The sequence below is a fragment of the Vipera berus genome, assembly GCF_964194415.1.
Source record: "Vipera berus genome assembly, chromosome: 1".
In the NCBI taxonomy this organism is placed as follows: Eukaryota; Metazoa; Chordata; class Lepidosauria; order Squamata; family Viperidae; genus Vipera; species Vipera berus.
The window spans coordinates 116,324,340-116,351,188 of record NC_138202.1 but is presented as its reverse complement, the minus strand read 5'-3'; the positions used below and the strand labels follow the sequence as shown (position 1 = coordinate 116,351,188).

Genomic DNA, 26,849 nt, shown 5'->3' with positions numbered 1-26,849 from the left:
GTGCACCCAGGTGAGTCCCAGCCCGGCCTCGTGCCTCCAATCTGGCCAGGACAGGTGCGCCCAGGAGAATCCCAACCTGGCCTCATGCCTCCAATCCAGCCGGGACAGGTGCTCCCAGGAGAGTCCCACCCCGGCCTCATGCGTCCCATCCCCCCAGTACAGGTGCGCCCAGAAGAATCCCAGCCCGGCCTGGGTCGTCCCATCCGCCCAGGACAGTCCCAGCCTGGCCTCGTGCCTCCAATTCAGCCAGGACAGGTGCGCCCAGAAGAATCCCAGCCCGGCCTGGGTCGTCCCATCCGCCCAGGACAGGTGCGCCCAGGAGAGGCCCTCATGCCTCCAATCCGGCCAGGACAGGTGCGCCCAGGAGAATCCCAACCTGGCCTCGTGCCTCCAATCCAGCCAGGACAGGTGCGCCCAGGAGAGTCCCAGCCCGGCCTGGGGCGTCCCATCCGCCCAGGACAGGTGCGCCCAGGAGAGTCCCAGCCCGGCCTGGGGCGTCCCATCCACCCAGGACAGGTGCGCCCAGGAGAGTCCCAGCCCGGCCTGGGGCGTCCCATCCGCCCAGGACAGGTGCACCCGGGAGAGTCCCAGCCTGGCCTCGTGCCTCCAATCCGGCCAGGACAGGTACACCCAGGAGAGTCCCAGCCCGGCCTCATGCGTCCCATCCACCCAGTACAGGTGCGCCCAGAAGAATCTCAGCCCGGCCTGGGGCGTCCCATCCACCCAGGACAGGTGCGCCCAGGAGAGTCCCAGCCCGGCCTGGGGCGTCCCATCCGCCCAGGACAGGTGCGCCCAGGTGAGTCCCAGCCCGGCCTCGTGCCTCCAATCTGGCCAGGATATGTGCGCCCAGGAGTGTCCCAGCCTGGTCTCGTGCCTCCAATCCGCCCAGGGCAGGTGCGCCCAGGAGAGTCCCAGCCTGGCCTTGTGCCTCCAGTCCGCCCAGGACAGGTGCGCCCAGGAGAGTCCCAGCCTGGCCTGGGGCGTCCCATCCGCCCAGGACAGGTGCGCCCAGGAGAGTCCCAGCCTGCCCTCGTGCCTGCAATCCGGCCAGGACAGGTGCGCCCAGGAGAGTCCCAGCCTGGCCTTGTGCATCCCATCCCCCCAGTACAGGTGCGCCCAAGAGAGTCCCAGCCCAGCCTTGGGCATCCCATCCGCCCAGGACAGGTGCGCCCAGGTGAGTCCCAGCCTGGCCTTGTGCCTCCAATTCGGCCAGGACAGGTGCACCCAGGAGAGTCCCAGCCTGGTCTCGTGCCTCCAATCCGGCCAGGACAGGTGCGCCCAGGAGAGTCCCAGCCTGGTCTCTTGCCTCCAATCTGGCCAGGACAGGTGCGCCCAGGAGAGTCCCAGCCTGGCCTTGTGCCTCCAATCCAGCCAGGACAGGTGCACCCAGGAGAGTCCCAGCCTGGCCTTGTGCCTCCAATCCGGCCAGGACAGGTGCGCCCAGGAGAGTCCCAGCCTGGCTTGGGGCGTCCCATTCACCCAGGACAGGTGCGCCCAGGAGAGTCCCAGCCTGGCCTCGTGCCTCCAATCCGGCCAGGACAGGTGCATCCAGGAGAGTCCCAGCCCGGCCTCATGCGTCCCATCCCCACAGTACAGTTGCGCCCAGGAGAGTCCCAGCCTGGCCTCGTGCGTCCCACCCAGCCAGGACAGGTGCGCCCACTTCTGCCTGGTGTAGCGCATCCAGGTGTGTCACAACCTGTCCAGCTTTTTCCACGCCAGCCTGACCTTGTTCATCCACTTCAGCCAGGCCATGTTCATCCAGGGGAGTCGTTTCCTGGGCATGTGCATCCAATGGTCATCCAGTCTAGTGTAGGTAAGTGAATTTTATCTTTTACTTAAAATGTTTATTATTGCCAGTATCATACATGTGCAATATAAAGCTTATACTATCACTTCATAACCAAAGTAACTTTGGTTTTCGGCTTTATATTTTTAATTTAAGAATGTGCATGTCTTATCATATGGTGAGAAAGTGTTGTTGTGACAGGGCTGGTCGTAGGCTGGAACAGAACAAGTGTATGCATGCATGCATACATGCATACATGCATACATACGTGGGTGTGTGCATGTGTGCTTGTGTATTATTGCTCTATATTGCTTTTCTAGTTCTTATTTTCATTATTTATATACTACTAAATCCTGTGTGTCTATAACCTTTAACTGGGTGAAACGGCCTCATAGGGCAAAATATTTTCAACCAAATAACCTCGAATGGGCTAACTTACAGAATGCATCCAAAATCTGGGACCCATTTCTCCTGTGAAATTGAAATTTGGCAAGTTGTATAAAACATTTTATGACATGAAAATTATCTAAGTATTTTATGACATAATACATACAATACATATGACACCATGAAACATTGCATACATCAGCTCCTGATGTTTGATTGCTATACAGTTCAAAGTATGGGCTACTTTCAAGGGAGATACATTAAGAACTCTTGATGTCCATTGGAAGCTCTGCTATTTTTTTAAGGTATTGAGGAATCTAACAAGGAAATATCTCTAAAACAATCTAACAAGTCACAGGACAAGTCTAGTTGTCTTTATCTTTAGGCATAAAGATCTTCCAGTTTGCCTTCTCTTTGTTACTTGAATCACAAAATTTTGTGATGCTAAGCTCATACATTATGACCTTACATTAAGACTAAAATATTATGGTTTATTTTCATCCTTCTAGTCATTAAGGACTAATTTTCCAAACAATGCAATTTCTCTTACTTCCAGGTCGCCCTCTAACTCAGCAACAATGCCAGGTTTCTTCTGGGAGAATACCCTGTGCAGATGTACAAGGACCAACAGCTTGTCATCAGACTGGATGTTGTTATGATGCTATGGATCAGGTGACTCCATGCTACTATGGCAACACAGGTAAAAAGTAAAAATAGTTAATGCTGAGCCTGGAATCCAGCCATTACTGTGCTTTGAAAGTAAAATGTCATTTTCCTAAAAAGAGGATTTATGTGCAATAGTATGATGAGACGGTGAGAGAATTATCACTTCTGCCTTTTCCCGAAAATAAACACACACACCGAGAGAGTTCTTGATCTGTTCTGCTTGTAACCTCTGCACTTTGTATGTTGCAGTCACTGTTCAGTGCCTTCGAGATGGCTACTTCATCTTGGTAATCTCCAGGGATATGTTGGATTATCCAATCATCCTGGAGAGTGTCAAGCTCTCCTATGCCCAAGCAGGTTGCAGTCCAGTCAGGAAAACAGAATCTTTCCTTGTCTTCCGCTTTTCTCTCACACAGTGTGGCACAACAGTTCAGGTGAGGATGCAGTCCAGGCAAGTGCTCATTTATCTGGCTCTTGAAGGATGTTTGACTTATTTGCTAGACTACATAAAAATGACTGTGTTTGTTGTCCTTCTAGGTGACTGGTGGCAAACTGATATACGAAAACCAGCTCGTGTCTGGCCTTGACATCCTAAGAGGGCCAGATGGTTCTATTACACGAGATAGTACCTTCATGTATGTTGAGTTTGCCATGTACCAATGAGATATGCTCCCTTTAGTTTTAAGATATGGATATTTTTAGTCTTCTAAATTAAGTTTTACATATCAGGCCTTGGTTTTTTAGCTTCTGATTTATATAGCTATTTTTCCAGACTATTAGCCGCGTTAGCGGATCGGAACAGGAATCGAAGTCCAATTATAGAAGGCTCCCCACTTTTGGCATAGATTGGTTGTGGACTGCCTTTAAAGTGCATAGTTTGCAAACTAAGGTTAATCTTCCATAGCTCTTCTTTTCAAAGAATCTAACCGTTTAAGTGCAGCTTGATTCACTGTTTAGACTGCAATAAATAATCAGGTTATAACAGAGGTTTGTTAATGCAAAGCCTTAGGAAGGATAGCTATCTACCAAAACTAAGATTGATTTTGAACATTCTAGTCAAAGGAAATGATTTAGCCGGAGAATCTCTTGTATCTTGTACATTTAGGCTTCATGCTCGTTGTATCTACAATGCTACTGATTTCCTGCCACTTCAGGTTGAAGTGTTTTCACCTCCCAGCCCAGCTCCAATTTTCCAAGTAGGCCCCCTCCGGCTTGAGCTGCGCATTGCCACAGGTATATCTGCCTTAATGTCTGATATCAAGTCCGCAAGGCATCTCCTCTCTCTGAAAAACCACACAGCCACATTTTGCCTCTTGTCCCCAGATTCGAGCTATACCTCATACTACTCAGATTTACAGTATCCTATTGTGAAGATCCTGAGAGAGCCTGTGCATGTGGAGATTCGCATCCTACAGAGACTGGACCCATCCCTAGTTCTGGTTCTCCATGAGTGCTGGGCTACTCCAAGTTCAAATCCCCTTGAGCAATTACAGTGGCCAGTGCTAGTGGATGGGTAAGTCAATAAAAAAGAAAAAATGTTAATTCTCATAGCATCGGTGGTGTTTTACTTACCTTATTTAATGTTTTACTTATCTTATTTAAAACAAGTTTATATCTAATTTAACCAATGTGACTCTGGGTGGCTTACAAGAAAATTCAGCAAATCTGATTAAAAGACCATAATACATGAACTAACTCATAATAATGACATAATAAAACTGTAGATCCAAATAGAAATGAAACTATCGTGCAATTGGGCCTTCAACACATCGCAATCCCACGGCTTGGAGAAAGAGCCACGTCTTGACAGCTTTTCTAACGCATCTGCTTCCCAGGTGCCCGTTCGAAGGAGACAACTACAGAACCCAGCTAGTACCCGTGGGACCTGCTACGTCAGAGCTTCCCTTTCCTAACCATTACCAGCGTTTCATCATTTACACATTCACATTTGTGGATTCTGCCCCTCAAATGGTGCTAGATGGCTCGGTAAGAAGATAAGCAAAATAATTGCTTATTGTATTCAGTTTTTCCAATGAAATTACTTTTTTAAGGGAGTATGGGACAATGTGCTACCAAATGTAAAGGGGGAAAATATACTAAGAAAATGTTGTGGTCGGGTTTTTAATATTAGTACAGATCACACATGTTGCTAAGGAGCAGGTCTGAAACAAATCTCTGGAGGGTGTTAACCTGATTATTTAATGGGAATTTTGGGGTGAGACAAATATATTTAGTTGTGGTCATCTTTTATTACATATCTGTTTAAGAAATCTTGTTTCCTAGATACTTGTATCTAATAAACAGCTCGTGGAAGCTGTGCATCTTATACCTAAAGAGAGATGGACCAAATATACAATACCTTAACTGTTAGGGCACTGCCTATTGCTTGCTTATTTGGGTAAATAAAGGATGCTGAAGATGTGTTTTTTTTAGCAAGGCATTAATGAGTACATATTTTGGAGATATATCTTAATAGGAGTTAAAATGAGATCCGGCAAGATTGAGGCTGGTCTACTCTGTTAACAGACTCATGCTATACCTTTTCTAGGTGTTCCTTTTCTGCAGCGTGTCTGTTTGCCATCCCTCTGATCATGATTCCTGCAGGGTTGCGTGTCAAATGCCAGTGGCTTCAAGTAAGTTAGAATGCTTCACTGCCACAGTTTTAAAGGACTTTTCTCCCTCTGCTTAGTTGGTTCATGAGGCACATTTATTTATTTATTTATTTATTTATTTATTTATTTATTTATTTTAATTCCATTTATATCCCGCCCTTCTCCGAAGACTCAGGGCGGCTTACAAGCTTAGCAGTAGCCTTCATTCTATGTATATGCCTGCTTGTTAGGGCTTTCACACACACCCCAAGCGGCAATATTACAAAGTCAGCTTAATTGCCCCCAACAATCTGGGTCCTCATTTTACCTACCTCGGAAGGATGGAAGGCTAACATAAACATATCTTATATAAAATATCTTATATAAAATAGCTAACATAAACATATCTTGAATGCATGAAGAAATGGAACATGATCTAGTTTACAGAAAGATTTTCAAAATCATTTTCAATAGTTTAGTATTACTCATAAGCCTGACTAGCTCACTGCTTACCCATAAAGTCAAAATTTTGTATGAGCAAGGAAGACCATAAGAAGCGGTTGTCCCATTCTATTCTGACTTGATCAAACCCCACTTGGAATACTGTCTGCACCTCTGTATAAGACACTGATACATTGGAACAAGTTCAGATGGTAAGGGGATTGACAAAAACAGCCTCGTGAGTAATGATTAAAGAGGTAGTATCTTTTGCCTATAGAAGAGAAGACTGAGAGGAGACATGGTAGCAGTTTTCAGATATATCAAAGTTAGTCCTCTAGTGGAGGAAATAGGCTTGTTCTCTTTCACCCCAGAGGCAGAGGGCAGTGCAAGAATCAGAAGGACATAGATACAGGTAGTTAAATATTAAGAGGAATTTCATGATGGTGATCATGATTCCAAACCAGTGGAATGTTTCCACATGATGTGACATATTGCTCATTACTGGAGGTTTTCAAATGGAAGATACATAGCCACAGGTCCAAAATGTTTAGTAGTTCCTCCTTTGAAGGAGGAGTGGGACAAGCTAAAATTTTAACGTTGTTTAGGTGCATTTTAAGTTTAAAAAAAGCACTGGTTCTGAAACAAATTACTGAGGAATTCTACTTGTCTCCATTCAGCACATTACTAATTAGTTTTTTGTTTTGCCTGTTGGCAATATGTAAAAGAACAAAGCCCTTGATCTCGTTGCCACTAAATTGTATTTTCATAACCAGTTTTGCCAAAGCTATTCAAAACATTGAATAGTGTTTTCACCACTTTGCCTGATATTAAGCTTACTATTTTATAATTTCCTGATTCTCCCATGGATTCATTTTCAAAAAAGTATCATTTGTATGTTTAATTGATAATATTTCTTTAAAAAATTATTTACATCCCACCTTTATTTTTCTTTATAAGTAGCTCAAGGCAGCAAACATACCTAATGCCTCTACCTCCTCTCCCCCCCCCCAACAACTCTGTGAGGTGGATTGAGCTGAGGAATGTCTTTTGAATTCTTCCAATTTTTTTTCTTCAACAATCCCTTATTTTTTAAAGAACTTTCCCCTTTTGTAATTAAATGGAAATATACTGCAACCTGCTGGGAATTTATCTTTTCTATGTATCTTACTGGAGATCTTGTCCTCTATCTCTTAGGAGGCCGTCGATTTTTGAAGGAGGAGAATGAGACAGAATCCTTGGACTTAGTAAGCACTTATGGAGCTGTGATTTTTCAAGAGAGTATTCATGAGAAACAAGTCAGGTGGGAGAGTGGTAAGTAACTGCAATAATGAAGAGCCAGGAATTAAAATAATATATTTAACATACTCTATATTTTCCTTAAAATGCTAACCTCAGGTTACTACATTCCTTTATAAAGTGAATGCTTGATATGCATAGCCACTTATTCATAAGTGGATATTGGTAAATGGGCACCAGCTAACAATTATTGCTCTTAGTATTCCAGAATGTGGCAACAGTCCTGAAGCTTTTAAATTATTATTACAGAAAAATCCAAGCTGTAAGCATCCCCTTTCCCTCATTCTTTTTACCCCAAGTTGGGTAATGCTGATAGAATTTGCTAATAATTTGGATCTCAAACCACTCTCTATTTGGACATCATTATATTTTATGCAGTGCTATTTCTGTGGCCCCTACAGAATAATCATAATATAGCTAGAAAAAATGTTTTTTCAATAGTTTGGTCAAGTGGCAACTGCTTTGTGAAATGACAATGAGCGAATTACAAACTGTTTTCTCTTATCCACAGATGTGATCTCCAGTGAAGACCTGACTCTGGTGCTTTTGGTGGTACTACCTATCATTGGGATTATCCTATTTATTGCTGTGCTAGTGCTCTGGAAGAAAAGAAGCAGGATGACAAAGCTCTAAATTTGTTGTACAGAAAATATATAAATAAAGCTATACCCAGTAGCTTATAAGGAGTCTCTTGATATTCAGTTCTTCACTGACGAGACAGAAAAGCTGCCATTCAGTGATTACGTCCAGTAATTCCATTTTTATATAGATGTTAGATATCTTTACCTTGCTACAATTATGAATGCAAGAAACCCATCTTGGATATCCATGCTTTGTTTCCTCTCTTATTGTATGGATCCTCTTTTAAAAACTATGCCCTTACACTAATACTGCATGTGCAAAGAGACAATCTCTTATTTTAAATAGATTCCTGTCCTCTAAGCTTATTGCCAATGCCTCAATATTACTTCAAGAGGAGGGATGAAACTAAAAGCACTGGCTATATTAAAGGAAGCATACAAGATAGAGTCTAGAAAACTTTTCTGGGAGTTATTAATTGGTTTCTGAGAAATAAAAACATAATGGGTTATTGCTGGTTATAACTCATCTGAGCTATATGAGTTGCAGATTTCTAAATGAGCCCCGGGATCATCCGTACAAATGCAACAATGGGAAGAGGAGAGCAGCATCTATTGGGGGGGGGGGGGGGAAATGTCCAGTAGTAAAGCAACTCTTGCTTTCCCATATTTTCCAGCTCACCCATTTTTTATGTCTTTCAAAACAGCTGCTGAATTGCATCACCTGAAGCGGGTGGCAAACCACAATTTGTCATATCTGTGCTGCCATTGGTGTTGCATGGGGATGCTTACATATCTTTGGAACTTGCTTCAGCTCCAATTCATAACTTACAGCAGAGGGGGGCCTTTATTCCTGGAAACCCCCTTTGTCTACACCATTACATTTTTGTTTTCTGTACAGAAGCAAAAAATATATATATCATTGCAAAGATATGAGCTAGTCTAATATTGTTTTTTAAAATGACAAAAACTTTCAGGCAAGGTTTTGATCTAGAGAATGAATTTGTGTGGATGCCCGACCATTTTCTTGGCAAGGTCTTTCAACACTGGTTTGCCTTTGCCTACTTCCTAGGGTTGAGAGAGAGAGAGGAACTGGGCTGGCTTTGTACCGAATAAGCAGTGAAAGGGAGGGGAATTGTAATGGGGGGGAAAAAAATCTAACAAAATTGAGACTGCATCATCCCCTCCACAGTCTTTTGAATATGACCAAGGCCAAATCCAATTTCTTTCTCCTATTTTAATGGGAAGGATGACCTCACTGAATTGTTGCCTAGTTGCTGAAATCTGGGTTTGCTTTAAAGACACCCACCCTAACCAAAGTTAGGAAAAAGAAAAAAACAAACCCCAACCCAGCTTGTCTACCTTCCTGAAGGGAGAAGTGAAGGCTCCCTGCCTCAGCACGAAAGCGTTTGGCAGGATTTACTGGAATGGTTGTCCTGGAAAAGGCTTCATGGCTCAGACAGGCCCGAGGTTGCTTCGGTGAACCAAGGCAGCATTTTAATGCCTCTGCTAAAGCAGTAACAGTAACCGCAGGATTTAATGAAACTTCACTCTTTCCCTCAAATGAGACCTTGCCCCTCCCTGTGTTAGCTTCCCCTGATGGAGCAGCCAGTCAACCAAGAGAGATTTCTGATGTTGACAATTTCCCTCCCACCCCCCCATCTCAGCCCTGCCTGGTTGTGAGGGGACTTCTTCAGGTGGGGGTCTCGCCTGGCCTCATAAAGGAGCTAGTTTTTCTGGCAGTGCAATGCTGGCAGAACAACTGTCTCTGCTACCTTAGCAAATGTGAGGGGGTGGACAGGCTTCACTCTTCACCACCACAAATTGGAGGGGCTGCTTTTCTTCTGGCCCATGTTTCTTGATGACATTTGATGAGCATGGCTTTCTTTCTGTTCGGCTGAGAGCAAACAGTTTTATTTTGGCCCCACTCTCCCACAGGCAAAGTATATTTATTTATTTATTAAACAAATTTATATAGCCACCTGTCTCACAGCGACTCTGGGCAATGTACAGCACTTAAAATCCACAGTTTAAAAATCCATAATTTAACCTCGCCCCCCCCAGCCTCGTGCAATCTGGCAATTAATAAGTGCATTAATTGCCAAACAGGCTGTGATCCTGTATATCAAGATGCTGATGATGTCACACAATTATTTAAAACATTTAGATATCTGCTTATCTTATCCCAATGAAAAACCACACAAAAAGGGTGGAACTTCAATCACCCTGTTGTCACTGCAACCTTGAATTTTCTGGCCACACTCTGTAGATAACCATGTAAGCAAAGTCCATATTTATGCTTCTGGTCTGAGTGAAACTGGTTGTCTAAAAGGCAGAAGTGAGGGGAAATGTTTGCAGATCACAAAGCCACAATAACAGTTGCTTTTGTGGTCTTGTTGTTGTTAGCTGCGAAGTTGTGTCCGACCCATCGCGACCCTATGGACAATGTTCCTCCAGGCCTTCCTGTCCTCTACCATCTTCTGGAGTCCATTTAAGCTCACGCCTACTGCTTCAGTGACTCCATCCAGCCACCTCATTCTCTGTTGTCCCTTTCTTCTCTTGCCCTCAACCTTTCCCAGCATTAGGCTCTTCTCCAGTGAGTCCTTCCTTCTCATTAGGTGGCCAAAGTATTTGAGTTTTAGCTTTAGGATCTGGCCTTCTAAAGAGCAGTCAGGGTTGATCTCCTCTAGGACTGACCGGTTTGATCGCCTTGCAGTCCAAGGGACTCGCAGGAGTCTTCTCCAGCACCATAGTTCAAAGGCCTCAATTCTTTGGTGCTCAGCCTTTTTTATGGTCCAACTTTCACTGCCATACATTGCAACTGGGAAGACCATAGCCTTGACTATACGCACTTTTGTTGGCAGGGTGATGTCTCTGCTTTTTAGTGTGCTGTCTAGATTTGCCATTGCTTTCCTCCCCAGGAGCAAGCGTCTTTTAATTTCTTGGCTAAAGTCCCCCTCTGCAGTGATCTTGGAGCCCAGGAAAATAAAATCTGTCACTACCTCCATTTCTTCCCCATCTATTTGCCAGGAATTGAGAGGGCCAGATGCCATGATCTTGGTTTTCTTAATGTTAAGTTTCAACCCAAGTTTTGCACTCTCCTTCTTCACCCACAACAAGAGGCTCTTTAGTTCCTCTTCACTTTCTACCATTAGAGTGGTATCATCTGCATATCTTAGGCTGTTGATATTTCTTCCGGCAATCTTAATTCCAACTTTTGATTCATCTAGCCCTGCCTTTCTCATGATGTGCTCTGCATATAAGTTAAATAGGCAGGGCGACAGTATACAGCCTTGCCGGACTCCTTTCCCAATTTTGAACCAATCAGTGGTTCCGTGTCCAGTTCTCACTGTTGCTTCTTGGCCCACATATAGGTTTCTCAAGAGACAAATAAGATGGTCTGGTACTCCCATCTCTTTAAGAACTTGCCACAGTTTGTTATGATCCACACAATCAAAGGCTTTACCATAGTCAATGAAGCAGAAGTAGATGTTTTTCTGGAATTCTTTAGCTTTCTCCATGATCCAGCGTATGTTGGCAATTTGATCTCTAGTTCCTCTGCCTCTTCGAAATCCTGCCTGTACTTCTGGTAGTTCTCGATCCACATACTGCTGGAGTCTAGCTTGTAGGATTTTAAGCATAACTTTACTAGCATGAGAAATGCGATAGTTTGAACATTCTTTGGCACTGCCTTTCTTTGGAATTGAATGTAAACTGATCTTTTCCAATCTTGTGGCCACTGTTGAGTTTTCCAAATTTGCTGGCAAATTGAGTGTAGCACTTTTACTGCATCGTCTTTTAAGATTTTGAATAGCTCAGCTGGAATACTGTCACCTCCACTAGCTTTGTTGTTGCTCAGCTTTTCTAAGGCCCACTTCACTTCACATTCTAGGATGTCTGGCTCGAGGTCAGTGACCACCTCATTGTGATTATCAGGGACGTTAAGCTCATTCTTGTATAGTTCTTCTGTGTAATTTTGCCACCTCTTCTTAATCTCTTCTGCCTCTGTTAGGTCCCTGCCATTTTGGTCCTTTATCATGCCCATTTTTGCATGAAACGTTCCTTTCATCTCTCCAATTTTCTTGAAAAGATCTGTGGTCCTCCCTATTCTATTGTTTTCTTCTATTTCTTTGCACTGTTCATTTAAGAAGGCATTCTTATTTCTTCTAGTTATTCTCAGGAATTCTGCATTCAATTGGGCATATTTCTTTTTCTCCCTTGCCTTTCGCTTCCCTCCTTTCCTTAGCTATTTGCAAAGCTTCCTCAGACAACCATTTTTCTTTCTTGCATTTCTTTTTGTTTGGGATGGTTTTAGTTGCTACCTCTTGTACAATGTTGCGAACCTCTGTCCATAGTTCTTCAGGCACTCTGTCTATCAGATCTAATTCCTTAAATCTATTTCTCACCTCTACTGTATATTCAACAGGGATATGATTTAATTCATACCTGAGTGGCCTAGTGCTTTTCCCTACTTTCTTCAGTTTAAGCTAAACTTTGCAATGAGAAGCTCACGGTCTGAGCCACAGTCAGCTCCTGGTCTTGTTTTTACTGACTGTATAGAGCTTCTCCATCTTTGGCTGCAGAGCATATAGTTAATCTGATTTCTGTGTTGACCGTCTGGTGATGTCCATGTGTAGAGCCGTCTCTTGGGTTGTTGGAAAAGAGTGTTTGCTATGACCATCATATTTTCTTGACAAATTTCTATCAGCCTGTGCCCTGCTTCATTTTGTACTCCAAGGCCAAACTTGCCTGTTATTCTGGTTATCTTTTGGCTTCCTACTTTAGCATTACAATCCCCCATGATGATAAGGACATCATTTTTTGATGTTAGTTCTATAAGGTGCTGTAGGGCTTCATAGAACCGGTCAATTTCATCCTCTTCAGCACCGGTGGTTGGGGCATAGACTTGGACTACTGTGATCAGTTTCATTTTAATTGTGCAAGGTATCAAATGTATGTAAAAACTGAACAGATTTCAGGCCTGTGCCTTTCTAACAGCAAAAAAAGAAAAGAAGCACTACGACAGACAGTTAATGGTTGGAAGGGTCTAGAACTTTGGTCTTTTTCAGTCTGAATCTTGCACTTTCAGCATGACCCCTCAGCTATTCTTAGTATCTTCTTGAAGAGCAAAATTGCTCAGCAGTTTGCCTAACTTGCATATAGATCTCCAGAGTGCCTCTTGCTTTTTGGAATAACTATCCTGAGTTTGGTTTACTGTACTGTAAAAAAATTAAATAAAGGAAAATTACGTAGATAGCCATGAGGCAAGTCTCATAGATGTTGTACACATACACATTGTTTCCTGTGCCCCTTGGACAGTATGATCATTGTGAAAATTCTAAAGTTTTTTCTAAAGTTTTGCTAGGTAGCACAGCAAGTCCTAACAGCTGTTTTCTCAGCAAGATCTGTTGCCTCAGAACTAAGGAGAAATTTCCTGGCAGTTAGAACAATTAACCAGTGGAACAACCTGCCTCCAGAAGCTGTGAATGCTCCAACACTGGAAGTTTTTAAGAAGAGACTGGACAGCCACTTGTCTGAAATGGAAAAGGGTTTCCTGCCTGAGCAGGGGGTTGGACTAGATGACCTCCAAGGTCCCTTCCAACTCTGTAATTCTGTTATTCTGCCTAATACCAAGATGTGGGTAAATGTCTATTTACTCCTTTTGTCTACCCCTCTCAAATTTTGTTATTTCATAAGCTGAACATATTATTTCTGTATGAAAAGTCTTTTCTTTCAGGACCAATCCTGCTATTATGCAAAATAAGACTATATTACCAATAAACAATACTTAATAACATATACTAAACTTGCATGTCAGTTTCACATTTGGTATATTCACAATCCCACTCCAAAGATTCTGTATTGCAGGGCTAATTGTTTGACCTGTTCGAGGGGCGTAATTTTCTCAATTTCCAAAGGCAGGTATGTAGGTGGGCTGGCTGCAGTCAAAAAGCAAAAACCTGATGGTAAAAATACAAAACAATAGAAATGGAATTTCATTTTAATGCTGTACAGCAAAGTGGAGGACACAACACCTGAATGAAACCTAGGATGTCCCATGCACACCAAAATGCTTGCTGAATGGTATGAACATATTGGTTATGAAAACACTCTCTTGAGACTGATTTAGGATTCATGTCTATGCAGAAGAGGCCCACAAATGAATCTTGCATACTCCATGCTTGACTATAAAAAGGGTTTTATTCTATAGAGGCATGAGAATGAACTTTCTGATGTACAAGATGTTGTCAAAATGGTCAAGGCTATTTTTATCTTTCTAATGAGAAAAGGCTATAGATAGCTTTTTTTCTAATTTAAAACAAAAACCACATTTTGAAGAGCTGTTAAGAATGGCCCTCTGTTCCTTGTCAATGTCCAGTAGCATTTATCAATGAAAATTGAGTCAAGAAGCAACAAATCAGTCTTACAAAATGTGCACTATTTGTGCTATCATCCAGATATATGGCAAACTTTTTAGCATTGCTTTTGTTGGTTCATTCTATTTTTCCAGAGAATTAATTCTATCAGATTCAAATTGGTAAGGCTCACAACCCTACATCAACCTAGCAATAAACTTTTCTGCTCCTAGGAAGATTAGGAATGCTCTAATTGTCATTATCTTAATTTATTGAGGTCTTTACCCAGAATGAATTAAAGTGATTCCACTGGCTGATCCTTGGCAAAAGATGAAAGTTCAATTTCATGGAAGTGTATGTTAGTTTTTGTTTAGGGAGTCTGGCATTATGAAGCAGATAGACTTAACTGGTATGTTTTAATCTTTCCCTTATCACAATTGTTGAAAGATTTACAACACAATACCATAAATAGGCAGGTGATGAAAATGTAGCATCCTCCAATGGACTTATAAGCACATAGCATTTTTTAAACAGCCTGGGACTTAAATAACCAAGCTTCTTAAAAAAAAATTCTGTAGAAGTTGATGTACTTTTGCTAGGCTGTCCAATCTTAGCTATTGCCTTGCAGTCGCTGTTCAGTGTGTGCAAGGCAATACAAGTGAAACCTTTGTAGCTCAATGAAGTTCATTGTTTAAATGTTGTAATTTTTTTCTAATTTTTCTGAATATGATGACAAGCTTATAGACAAAATATGGCTGTCACTGGTAATGCACTAGGACTAGGTGTTTTAATATCCTGTGACACTTTAAGTCCCCAGAAAAATTGTGAAAATATGTTTTACTTGCTATATGCTAACACACTTACCAGGATTAATTTAACCAGTTTGTTCAGTAATTTCAAGCTTCTAACACAATGATCCATAAACTAACCGGACAAGATGAATTCACCTAAAATGATAAAACTTCTTTGTGGTCTGTTTTATCCCAATATAATCAAATGATGCTTAAAACAATGTTTATATAGAAAAAAATGTACAAATTTATATATTTAGGAAATAATGAAATGAAATGGAAATGAAGGTATTTGGAAATAAGAGGCCCAGAGAAAAGAACTGCTCAAAACCACACTGATATCAAGACACAGAAAGGTGCCTTATGCAAATCAGGTCCTGGTCCACATATTACAATACTGTCTATTGTAATGAAACAAGTACCAGATTTCATATCTCAAAGTAGTATGTATGCTCCCTTGTCGCGTCGAATTCCATTTCAATGACTGGCTACCAGAATATTCTGCCTTCAGAAGGTGCCTAGATACTGAATACTAAATATTCCAATTTAAGGAATTCATCATCAAAATTGCTGAACTGTGATACCTTCTCATGCTGTGAGAAATTCAAAAGCTGTTATGTATAAACATTTGTAATTTGCCAACCTGTGTGTGTTGGCAAAATGTAGTTCAATATACAAATGTTTGAAATGTAAGATACCACCCAAAAGCACATTGTTACAGTTGAATATTGTTTTTTTAATGAAACTAGAGAGCAGCATACCAAAAACTGCACATCTCCCCAACCCTTTCCTCATCCTCATCTCTGCCACTATCCCTATTAGAGAGTCAGCAGTGCATGGGTTTTGACCAAGTATTGTTACAGTTGCAGATCTACATGAAAAACGAACACAGAGGAAAACAAATATATTTAAAACTCTGGGCAATTTTCCATGCTACAGAAAACTGACACCAGCAGCTATAATGTGCATGATGTTCCATCAGTCCAACATCCCATGTGTATCCCATAGTCTTTTATTACAGCAGAGAATAGGATCCAGCTGCTTTGCATCCTAGAAACAGAAGCTACAGGCTGTAGAATTTCAGGCTTCTGTCCATGCCTGTGGAAGCGAGGAACTTAGCATGGTGCCCGAAGGCTACTCCGGTTGTCAGCCCACTATGCTCTGTGGAAAAAAGACAGGACAGTCAGACGAGATATTTTTCACTCTATGATTATCTCTTCAAAGAAACAGAAGGGAGCAGAAATAACCGAAGCACTGATGCTAACCACCAGTACAAAAGGCAGTATTGTATAGCATCTCTGGACAGTGATACAAAAGCCAACAATCTCATACCTGTGAAATGAAGTACTTCTGTCCATTGTTTACAGATGAACACTTGGACATCAGTACCACCCAGGGCCAGATAGGTACCACTCTGATCAAAGATGAGAGACTTCACCTAAAGAGGAAAGGCACAGAAAATAGGTTTCTAGAAGCAAAGCATTATATGTTCACATGCTCTAGGACAGTGGTCTCCAACCTCCGGTCCATGGACTAGCACAGGGCCACGGCATGCCAGCAACTGGGCTGTGCAAATGAACGAAGACCCATCCATGGGAGGCAGGCAGCAGACAAAACTGGTCTACAGAAAAATTATTCTCCACAGAACCGGTCCCTGGTGCCCAAAAGGTTGGGGGCCTCTGCTCTAGGACATCTCTGTTATCATCTACTTTGACTAAATCTACCCAGCCAATACAAACATGCCATAAATCCCCACTTTAAGGAAAATGGGATCCTTAAAACAACCATTTCTGCCATGAATTCTACATTCTGTAACAGTTTGCCTCCCAATGTCAGGAATGGTGCCTTCCCTATCAGGAAATACTGCTCTTCTGTAGTCTTCCTGGAATAAATGTTAGTCTATGTCACAACTGAACGTAGCCAGTGACTATTTGGGAACTACTGACTATCTGTTATGGTTTGGATTGTTTTGTATTGTACTATAACGTAAGCCACCTAGAATCTTTAAAAGCAACTAGATGAAATCTATCAGAGGAGATTTCAGTGGCTATATTAAAATACAGAGGGCTCAAAATGTACAACTGACAAACAAAATGCAACTAGACAAACCTCAAAGTTATTATCCAGCTGCAGCGTCTTAAAATTCTTCAGCTTGCGGAGATCCCAGAGTTTGACTGAGGAGTCATCAGCAGCAGTGGCCAAGTAGTAGCCATTCTCGGAGAAGGCAATGCTAGTAATGGGACCAGAGTGTCCAGGGAAGTTTGCGACATTAGTCCGTTCCTAAGGAAGGCAAGTAATTAGTGGTATTAGACTGATGTTATACCCTCCAAAGAAATACAACTCATGTCTCTCCCCTGCCTTCACCATGAACAAAGATCATTGTCCTTTCAATAATATTCCTGTATAATGTTTTGAGCTCAACGTAACATTAACAGCAATACCTAGATCAGATATTTCAGATAGACCAGATTTCAAGAGATTAAAAAACTGAAAGAAAAAAATGAGCCTTTAGTACATAATAACTAAAAAAATTTTACTTTAAAAACAGATATGTCGCCTTTCAAAAGAAATGTTTTCCCAGAACACTTTACATAACCATTTAGATATTTTAAAATGGGGGTTTTCAACCTTTTCATAGATTGTACCACGTTTAGGACATGACAGTATTCGAGTACCACCAGTGCTTAGCAAGGTGTGAAAAACTTGATGACAAAAAAAAGGATTCTGGGTTTTACTGATTAGATTGATTTGTTTTTATACAAATGGCTAGTTTATACTATTATGGAAAAGTAAAAAGTTGACGTTCGATGTTAATGCTTCATTCTACTGCAACAGAGGAAGTCGGAAGTCAAAGCCTTTTCTTTCTCCCTTCTCTCCCTTATTTTTCTTTCCCCTTTTTCTCCCAACTGTGTCCTACTCTTTGCTTTTGTATTTTATTCTATAATCTAATAAAATGTTAAAAAAGGTAAAGGTTCCCCCGCACATGTGTGCTAGTCGTTTCCAACTCTAGGGGCCGGTGCTCATCTCCGTTTCAAGGCCGAAGAGCCAGCACTTGTCCGAGGACGTCTCCGTGGTCATGTGGCCGGCATGACTAGACACCAAAGGCGCACGGAATGCTGTTACCTTCCCACCGTGGCGGTTCCTATTTTTCTACTTGCATTTTTTTTTACGTGCTTTCGAACTGCTAGGTTGGCAGAAGCTGGGACGAGTAACAGGCGCTCACTCTGCTACGCGGCACTCGGGATTCGACCCGCCAAACTGCCGATCTTCTGATCGACAAGCTCAGTGTCCTAACCCACTGAGCCACCGCGTTACCAACCAATGTTACCAACCATTAAAAAAAGGAAAAAAAGTACCAGTTTTAATTTCTTCGGTGGCTGTTCCTTTGCACTGACAAATGTATGACAAATGTATTCATATTTATTAATATGCTGACCTTAGTGGTCAGCTGGCTGGCCGGCCCTTCTTCCTCTGACCCTCTCCTCTCTTTCTCCTGTCTGCTGGGCTCTTTCCACAGCCTCTTCTCCCTCTTTCTTCCTCCTCACTGCTTCTCTCACAAAAGCCTCTTCTCCCTCTCTTTTTCCGTCTCCTTCTCTTTCCCCATGGTCTGTTCTTCCCTCTCCCTCCCCTGTCAAAACCTCCTCCTTTTATATCCTCTCCTCTCTCCCCCCTCATCCTCCTTCTCTCTTCCAGGTGCGCTGAAAGCACCAATCAGCGTGTAGCCACGCGCACCAATCCTGGGGCCTCTGCCTCACCCCAGTTGCTCCAGCTGCCTCTCTCACCCCAAGGCTTGTCTGCTGCTCTCGGTGACAACAGAGGCTGCCGGAAGTGCTAATCAGCTGAAGCCATGTACGCCGATATTGGGCTCTCAGCAGAGCCCTGGAAACACTGCAGCTCCAGCTAACCCTCCCCCCCAAGTCTGTGTGGTGCTGCCACTGCTTCAACTCATCAGCACTGCTGCTCTTTCACCTCATCCCCCCAGCTACACTTGTCTAGATCGCGTACCACCTGCCAGGTGCCGAAGTACCACCATTGGTATGCATATCATGAGTTGAAACACCCTGCCTTAAAAAAACAATATAAACATAATTGTTGCTAATATCTTTCAGTTCAGAAGAATGATTATACTTCATGAGGTTAGGAGGTATCCAAAATGTTCCCCATCTATATCTACATCTTTTGAGGAGGAGGAACCTTTGACATGGCCCTCCTTAGTCTTTTCCCCCAACAAAGAAGCCAAGGAGAGTTCCATGCTCATTAACATTAGGATAAGAACTTTCTAAATAATGGTATATACCAACCATTTGTATTTATTCACAAAAGCATTACCAACTATATAAATCAGTAATGATCTAGCTCTAGTTAAGATACTGATGTATTAAATATTCCGTTTCTCATTCAAAACACCTAAAAGATAAGAATACTTTAGAATATGCATGGTCAGTGTCAGCAAATCCTTTGTTGTGAGTCAACGTCAGCTTGTGGGGTTTGGAGAGCCTTTGGTGTTAGAGGGAGGCTCTGATGCACTGCAGGACTCTCAGCCTGGCCCCTCCCGTCATGTTCCTCATCAGACTCAGCCATGTGAGCACAAGGTATTGGACATAGATGATTCACAGCTGGAATTATTCAGGGACGCTAGGAGCAGGAGGCAATCCAGCAGAGCGGAACAGAGAAAGGCAATGAGGCAACTTGGTGAGAGGAGAAGGCAATGAAAAGCCACGCCTTGGGACTGCTGATAAAAGGGGAAGGTGTAGGAGGTGCTGGTTGCTGAAGGCAACCATTTGAAGACCTTCTGCTAGAGTCCTGGTCTGTTATTCCTGTTTAACTCTTGTTTGAACTTTTGATTTCTTTGTAAATAAATTTGGTTGGGTTTTTCCAGCCTGTTGACTATAAGAAGAAAAAAGGGGTTGTCCCTGACATTCAAACAGGGCCGGTCTTAGGCTGGAACAGAACATCCTTAATAATCAGTCTTGCAAAGTAAAACTTTTCAACATTTATCATAATACAAGCCAATTCTTACCTTTAGGTCCCAGATCTTAATCTGGGAGTCCATTGTTCCTGTCCCAAAAATAAGCCCGTCAGGGTGGAACTGAGCACAGGTGAGAGCTGCAGGAAAAGAGTAGTGGATCATCGTGTAAGTGAGGGAGCTCCTAACCAGGTTATTCCTACCTAGATGCCCAACACATTGAGACTACACTCACTCCAGCAGCTCTCACAGAATGCTAAATTTAGATTCTAAGTGTAAAATCCTTACCACAGCCAGACGTTTCATCTGTGACCTTGGTGAGAACACGGCCAGTCTGGATGTCAGAGAAAGCCCAATACTATAAAAAGCAAAGGTTTGAGATTGTGTATAAGCAGTTGGCGCCAGAAGATCATGACTTTCATTATTGTTATGTTGAATTCTTATTTTTTTAAAAAAAAAATCTAGGCGAACAGATATTCTGAATTCACTCTCACCTGGTCATCAGAAGAGCTCAGAAGATAATCGCCAGTTGCATGGAGACTCAGCCCTGTGACAGCACTTTCATGGGCTCGTACAACCTGCACACAGGAGGCGCCAGAGACTGACCAAATCCGGATAGTGGCATCTGGAGATGCTGAGAACACCAGTTCCTGGAGGGCAAAGAGACGTCATCGCCTCAAATACCAATTCTGTAAGACCACGTGCAAACCCAACTTCTTCAACTAATGTATGAGAAAACCTTGAAACCTTGTTTATGGTTGTATAAATATAATCCGTCTGATTTTCTCATGGAAAAATCCTGCAGAAAATCCAGAGCTCTTACCTGGGATGGGTGGAACACTACGCCGGTGACCTTCTTTGTGTGACCTTTCAGGGTGGCCAGGATCTGTTCTGAGCTCTTGTCAAAGACAACAACGTTTTTATCAGCACCACCTGCGAACAAGACAAAACTAAGAAACCAGGGCAGCTCGGCAGCAGAATCTATTAACAGAAAGCATTCTTCAGTGGTTGATTTAAAACACATATTACTGGCGTGATATTGCAGTAACATTACTACTAGTGTTTCATGGAAATAGACTTCAGCAACACGAAAATGAGTCGTAAGCTACTATCCTTTCAAAGATAAACAGGGAGCAATAAACAGCACTCTGGGGGAAAAAGGAGGCAGAAGTCTTAACATACCTGTTAGGATCTTGTTGGTGTCAGAAGGACACAGGTCAAGAGCAAGGATGCCAGGGATACTGGCACTGTGCAATCCCTGTTTAAAAACACAAAAGTATTGCAATTAGGATTCCAAGGCTTCTCATATTATTCACTGACAAGCAAGCAACATAGGAGGAGGCTTTTATAAAAGGTGTGCGTGGGGTTTGTATGTTGGTGTATGTTTAGTCCATACTTTTGTTTGCTGTTAGATGTTGGATTTTGGTAGTAAAGACCAAAATCTACTGCAAAAATGAGGATGCAGAGGTACTAGGTGCATACTAGAAATTCTGTACTTTTGAAAGCCCCAAGTGCACATAATCTCTCAGACAATCCAGAGCACAATATCTAAAATGTAGAGAACTATCGTTAATGTAAATGTGCTCCCAATGAGGAAATTCACCAGCAGTGTTAAAGAAATTTAGCCATTTTTTTGACTCTTAGGATAATCTTCTCAATCGATCCTATATTTACCACGTGTGAAGCCACCTGCCGGTATCTATTAAGTTCTTCTGGTTTCACCAGCTCCTCTGGCACAGTCTTCCCTCTCTGTCAAAAGAAGAAAAGAGAACTCATCCACCAAGAACACAAACTACCTAGGACAAGCAACTGGATCTCTCTTAGCAATTCTTCTGCAAAGAGAATTTCTAAGCATATCCCAGAATCACCCGATTCCACAGCCAGCTTTAGTAAAAAGGGGCACTTGCCTTTTTCCGCTCTGTGGTCAGTACTGTGGCTTTGTCTTGAAGCTGCAAGAGAGAAAAATGATATTAGACATAGCAGCTTTAATATAAAATTGAAGGCACAGTAATATAGGATAGGCAAAAAGCATGTGTTTTACGCATAAAAACATCCTTTGAGAATGAAATGAACCACTTGAAACATTTTCAAAGTTTTGTAAAATCCTGAAACAGGCAATTTTGTGCTTGAAATTAGGTGTTTTGCAAAGTTGCACACTCAGACTGATTCAAAGGAAACCTTTTTGCACAATCCTACTACAGAAATGGCACAATCACTTCTATGTATTTAACAGCTCAGGCCAATGTATTATAACTGTTTACTTGTAGTCCTGAGCCCAAAACATTTCTTACTTTCTGGATAATCTCTGGGGTCATTCCTGCCAACTCTCCTAGATCCATTGGTTCACCGGCACCCTGGAAAAAGAGCAAATAAAGCATCTCAGTTCAGAGAAAGAAGACACAGCATGAAAAGAATTACAAAATTACGAGGAACGTACCATAGGATTTGGTTGTGAAGAGGGTATAGCTTGGGGAACAATCATGCCGGCCTGGGGTTTCAGAGTTGCCAAAGCTGTGAAGAAAGAGATGATTTTTCAGGTTTAGCAGTTGGCATAATGGGAGAAGGGCGGTATAGAAATTAATTATTATTATTATTATTATTATTATTATTATTAATAATAATAATAATAATAATAATTATTATTATTATTATTATTATTATTATTATTATTATTATTATTATTATTTCTTGGATACCATTTAAAAAATAAAATATTCTGTACCTTCTCTTGCAGCAGTCACCTCTTTGGTGAGACGAGCAATGACACGGCAGGCAGCATCATGCTGGTAGAGTGCATGAGAAAGTTCCTGGCGTGTAGTCTGAAGCTGCTGGCGCAAAGTGAAACTGTGTAGCATGACGGCATCCTGAAGGAAGTAATTTCACACATTAATATTGTAGGGGGCGATATCTGGACATGCTGGCTTAATAACTATGAATACACAGCACGCCAGCACATGCAGCCCATTAATTTCTGCCTTGGTCTTTCCACTCTTGTGAACAGAAAAAGCAAAGTGAAAATGGATAGCTTTCATGACATCTGAAATCAACCTATCGATTTTTTTTTTACTAATCCTTTGTTCTATGAGCACAAAATCTGATTCTGGATGTTACACGAGTGGCAGAACTCTCTTGCTCACGATAAAATATGAATTCTGGATTACTGTATGAATAGATAGATAGATAGATAGATAGATAGATAGATAGATAGATAGATAGATAGATAGATAGATAGATAGATAGATACCCATTCATCTTGTAGGGCCTTCAGGATAGCTGGAATACTGGTAGCAGAAGGCGGCTTAGGGCGAATTGGGTGAGCAACTGTGAATGAAATATATACAAGCATTAATTCTAGAAAACCCCAATATTTACTGTCACAAGTCTTTAAACCGTGGCTAGGACAGTTTTGTCAAGTTTAATTTTAGTGAATTATTTTTTGCCTATTGTTGTGGGGTTTCTTCCAGTGTGATCCAGCTGGGGGTAGGATTGAAGACTATGGATGGCACTGGAAAAGCAAGGCTGCTATATTTATGCCTTGCTATTTTAAAACCAAAGGAGCTGAAAAAATCTGCAGAAGGGACACGTTTTATAAAAATTCGACCACAATGATATAATTATAGTTGGAGACAGATGTTCAAGCAAATCGGATGGAAAGAGCAACATAGAAACAATGGACAATGTACAAAGTGAGAAAATGTGAATGTAAACAGCGGTGGTATTTCTGATTAGGGAGAAGTGCCAGATATACATTTTAGTCAAGAGTTGCTTTGGTTAGGGAGATGGGCAGCATATAATTTAATAAATAAATGAGATCTATACATATAGCATTGTTCTAAATGGATCTGTTGAACAATCCTCTCCTTAAACCTGGCCCTGATATTTTGGAATCATTTCACATCTTACAATAAACTAACAAATATTTTCAAGACTTTCCTACAAGGTTGTAAGAGATCAGTCAGATTAGGTAGTCTGCATTCAACAAAGTAATTCTCCTGATCTTCCTTACCTTTGATATCTAGCAGCTGTTCCTCAGACAGTGGCTGGTTGTTTACTGGATCAGTCCCATTCTCTGCAATATACTTTTCAATCAGTCTTCGCTCATAAACATGATTTGAGACTGGGGACAGACAGGGATGCTCTGGTACCTCATTAGAAACTGCAAGAAAAAAGGTGGAGGTAGAGGAAAAATGTTGGATTTAGTCATTTATAAACAACAGGATCAATTTTTGACAGGCTTGTCTTCTATCAACAATATTAATATGTATCTTTCCTTTGATTTTGAAAATATTAATACAATGTAACAAACTATGCTATGGGATACTTGGTGCTTCAAGCTGAGCCTCAGCACTGCTGCCAAGTACCACTGTTCAGGAGGCCTAGATAAGGGGCAGGAGATACAGATTTGTCTTTTGTTCATTGGGGATGGGACACATAGCAGAGTCAAGTTAGGCATTTTCCAAATTTTTGACACACCAAGCCCAAAAGGTTCATTATCAATGCATTAAGACAGATTAAAATACTTATAAAAAGTTATGCTTAAAACTTTTAAACCCATTAAAAATTGTGTACACCAGTATGCTACCAGTAAATAATGTTTACTGTGGCCATAACACATAAGTAGCAAATACAGGTATACTGTAGTTTAAAAAATTGACATAAGATAACACAGTTTTAACAGTTAAGTCATAACAGTTAGGTCATAAAATATTTTAAAACTTAATTTTATGAATTTGATACTTGTTTTTCTCATCATAGTTAAAAATTTGCCTTTACCACTGCAATTTTAGAAATTTCCTCTGAGAGCAAAATTTTAACATATTCAAAAATATATCTCCCTGGTCTAAATTTTAAAATATGTGTTTATATCCTGCCAAAAATTCCTGCAAAAATCACAATGCAGTAAAATATGATCCACTGTTTCAGGGTCAGTATATTGACAGGGACAACCTTTGAGTGATGGGAATCTTGAGCAGTAAAATTGCTGGAATAAGGGAATCAGATGTTTAGAAATCCATCGCAATGTAATATTTCAGCATAGCTGAAATTATCAAGCATTGTTCAAAGCATTCCTATGTTGGGCACATTATATTAATGGGGGGATATAATTAAAATATATGTTACTATTATCAAAAAGGATACCCTGAAAAATAGCAGTTTGTGTATTAACTTTAGTTGTGCAAATGAATTTCGGGATACCACTAAAGTGTAGACTTCTACATTCAAGTCTGAATCTGGGATTACATGGAAAGTGCAGACCCGAATTTTTAAGAGCAGCATAATCCTATATAACAGATTAAATATCTAATGCTCAGTCTACTTTGAGTGATCGGGAATACAGTATCTTTGTTTTGTGTTGATTAAGCTCAATGAATAGCATGATTCTTTGAATTTCATTGGAAAGAAGAGACAGGATTTGGTATCACCAATTATTGTTAATACTGGTTCCCCAATTCCAGATGTCAGTAGTTTTATACATATGTTAAATAGCATGAAGGACAAGACGGGATACTGAAGAAAGCCATAAAGCCATGCTAAAGGTACCAAACAGACACAATGCAGACACATCATGAAAAATTGACCAACTTCCATCCATTTCTTCTGATGTATACTAATACTGAAAGTCATCAAGAAACCAGATGTATGAGTCCATTCCCCCCATCCTGGTTCTCAACATACAGAATGAAGGTAACTAAAATCAAGTCCTTTAATTAGGCCCAAAATGGAGCTGGATAATTGATATATTGCAGAAATCCTAAGAAAGTTAGGTAGGTATTTCTCCCTTTGTGGAAAGCACAGATTAAATGAAAGATATGAAGCTTTAAAATAGGTAAGTGATTGGGAATAAAACAAGTATCTTCTGTAAACCATGCTAAATTGTCTTTGGATATAAAGATGTATAGAAATAACAGGACCTTGCACAACATTTACCTTCACAAGATGACTACAAACAGGTAATATTCAGTTAAATATCAAATCCCAAATGAAGATAAGCAAAAAGTTGGTTTAGTAAGATCTTTTAAAAATCTACTATTAAAAATATGTGTTATCTATGCAAATCAGACTCACAGACATTCCTTAAAGCCTTAAGGTGCAAATGCAATGTATGCCCACATCACTGAATCTGTAATTTATATAATTAAAACATAATCACACAAACGAAAATATGATTGGAAGAAAAATATACAAACTTTCCCTTTAACAAGTTAAAGGGGGGGGAAATAAAAGAGAGAAGATAGGCAGAGAGAAATACACATTTCTTCACTGAAGAAAAACAAAATGAAAGGCTAGCGATGTGGGATGTCTACAGTAGTTGATAGCAGCATTTCCGAAAAACTACTGCTTCCAAGCAGACCCCATTATTTATAAAAAAATGTGATCAATTTAAAAAAAAGCTCCCTAAGATGTACCAAACTGTGAAAAAAGGGATTTTCCCCTCCTAACACTGAAACGGAATACTGAATCCATTCTTTGGTGTCCTGCCTTCTGGAGAGGGGGAGAGAGAAAAAAAGTCTTGGCTTTCTTTTCTTGTCCTGCGACAACCTCTCAGCTCATACCTAGGTCTACCTGCAGTTTACAACAGTGACCATGATACGATCTCACCGACTGTGAACATTACAAGCCCTCAGGCAGAGCAATACTCGGAAACTGTCATAGTTAACCACCAAAGTCGTCGTTGCTGCTGCTGCTGCTGCCGCCGTTAAAAGGGGAGCCTCTCTCTCTCTCTCGCCTTCCCCACCCCCCGGAGAAAGCGGGTCACTCACTGGAGCATATGAGAGACATGGCGCGCAGTATAATCCCCCGTGGACGCTGTTAAGATTATAATTTTCGGTTTAACTCTTCTGGCTGCTTCGGTGGCCACGAGGCCAAGGAGGAAAATTCGCCTTTCGGGAGTCCGCCTCAGCTTTTTTTAAAACGCCACCACGCCACAGGCCACGAATAGCGCGCGAACCTCCAGCGGAGGCCGGAAGCGGAATTTCTCCTCCCTCCCTCC

At 41.4% G+C, this 26,849-nt stretch overlaps 2 protein-coding genes and 1 long non-coding RNA gene across 5 annotated transcripts; 1 reads left to right on the top strand and 2 right to left on the bottom strand.

Moving 5' to 3' along the window:
• Positions 1–2,290: 2,290 nt before the first annotated feature.
• Positions 2,291–6,367, top strand: ZP1 (zona pellucida glycoprotein 1). Its single transcript, XM_081332031.1, has 6 exons — positions 2,291–2,873; positions 3,089–3,273; positions 3,377–3,474; positions 3,945–4,072; positions 4,163–4,352; positions 4,675–6,367. Exons 1-6 carry the CDS (start codon positions 2,708–2,710, stop codon positions 4,835–4,837), a joined length of 930 nt encoding a protein of 309 aa, XP_081188157.1. The 5' UTR covers positions 2,291–2,707; the 3' UTR covers positions 4,838–6,367.
• LOC308670507 lies at positions 2,726–10,384 on the bottom strand. 2 transcript variants are annotated; one of them, XR_014027021.1, is made up of 5 exons: positions 9,971–10,384; positions 9,521–9,642; positions 7,040–7,190; positions 4,176–4,341; positions 2,726–2,859 (listed from the first exon to the last, which is right to left on the bottom strand). It is a non-coding gene; the product is annotated as an uncharacterized lncRNA (long non-coding RNA). The 2 variants fall into 2 exon arrangements; XR_014027020.1 differs by having other exon boundaries at positions 9,521–10,384.
• Positions 10,385–11,905: 1,521 nt separating this feature from the next.
• On the bottom strand, positions 11,906–26,842 carry LOC308670467 (pre-mRNA-processing factor 19). 2 transcript variants are annotated; one of them, XR_014027016.1, is made up of 19 exons: positions 26,620–26,842; positions 23,865–24,014; positions 23,103–23,179; positions 22,581–22,722; positions 22,296–22,369; positions 22,150–22,212; positions 21,762–21,807; positions 21,533–21,603; positions 21,041–21,116; positions 20,682–20,791; positions 20,353–20,508; positions 20,147–20,216; positions 19,913–19,998; positions 17,002–17,172; positions 16,225–16,330; positions 15,912–16,053; positions 14,966–15,048; positions 13,629–13,705; positions 11,906–12,964 (listed from the first exon to the last, which is right to left on the bottom strand). XR_014027016.1 is itself a non-coding variant. In XM_081331983.1 (16 exons), exons 1-16 carry the CDS (start codon positions 26,636–26,638, stop codon positions 15,956–15,958), a joined length of 1,515 nt encoding a protein of 504 aa, XP_081188109.1. In that variant the 5' UTR covers positions 26,639–26,842; the 3' UTR covers positions 15,074–15,955. The 2 variants fall into 2 exon arrangements, 1 of the variants encoding a protein (XP_081188109.1); XM_081331983.1 differs by lacking the exons at positions 11,906–12,964; positions 13,629–13,705; positions 14,966–15,048 and having other exon boundaries at positions 15,074–16,053.
• Positions 26,843–26,849: the final 7 nt, after the last annotated feature.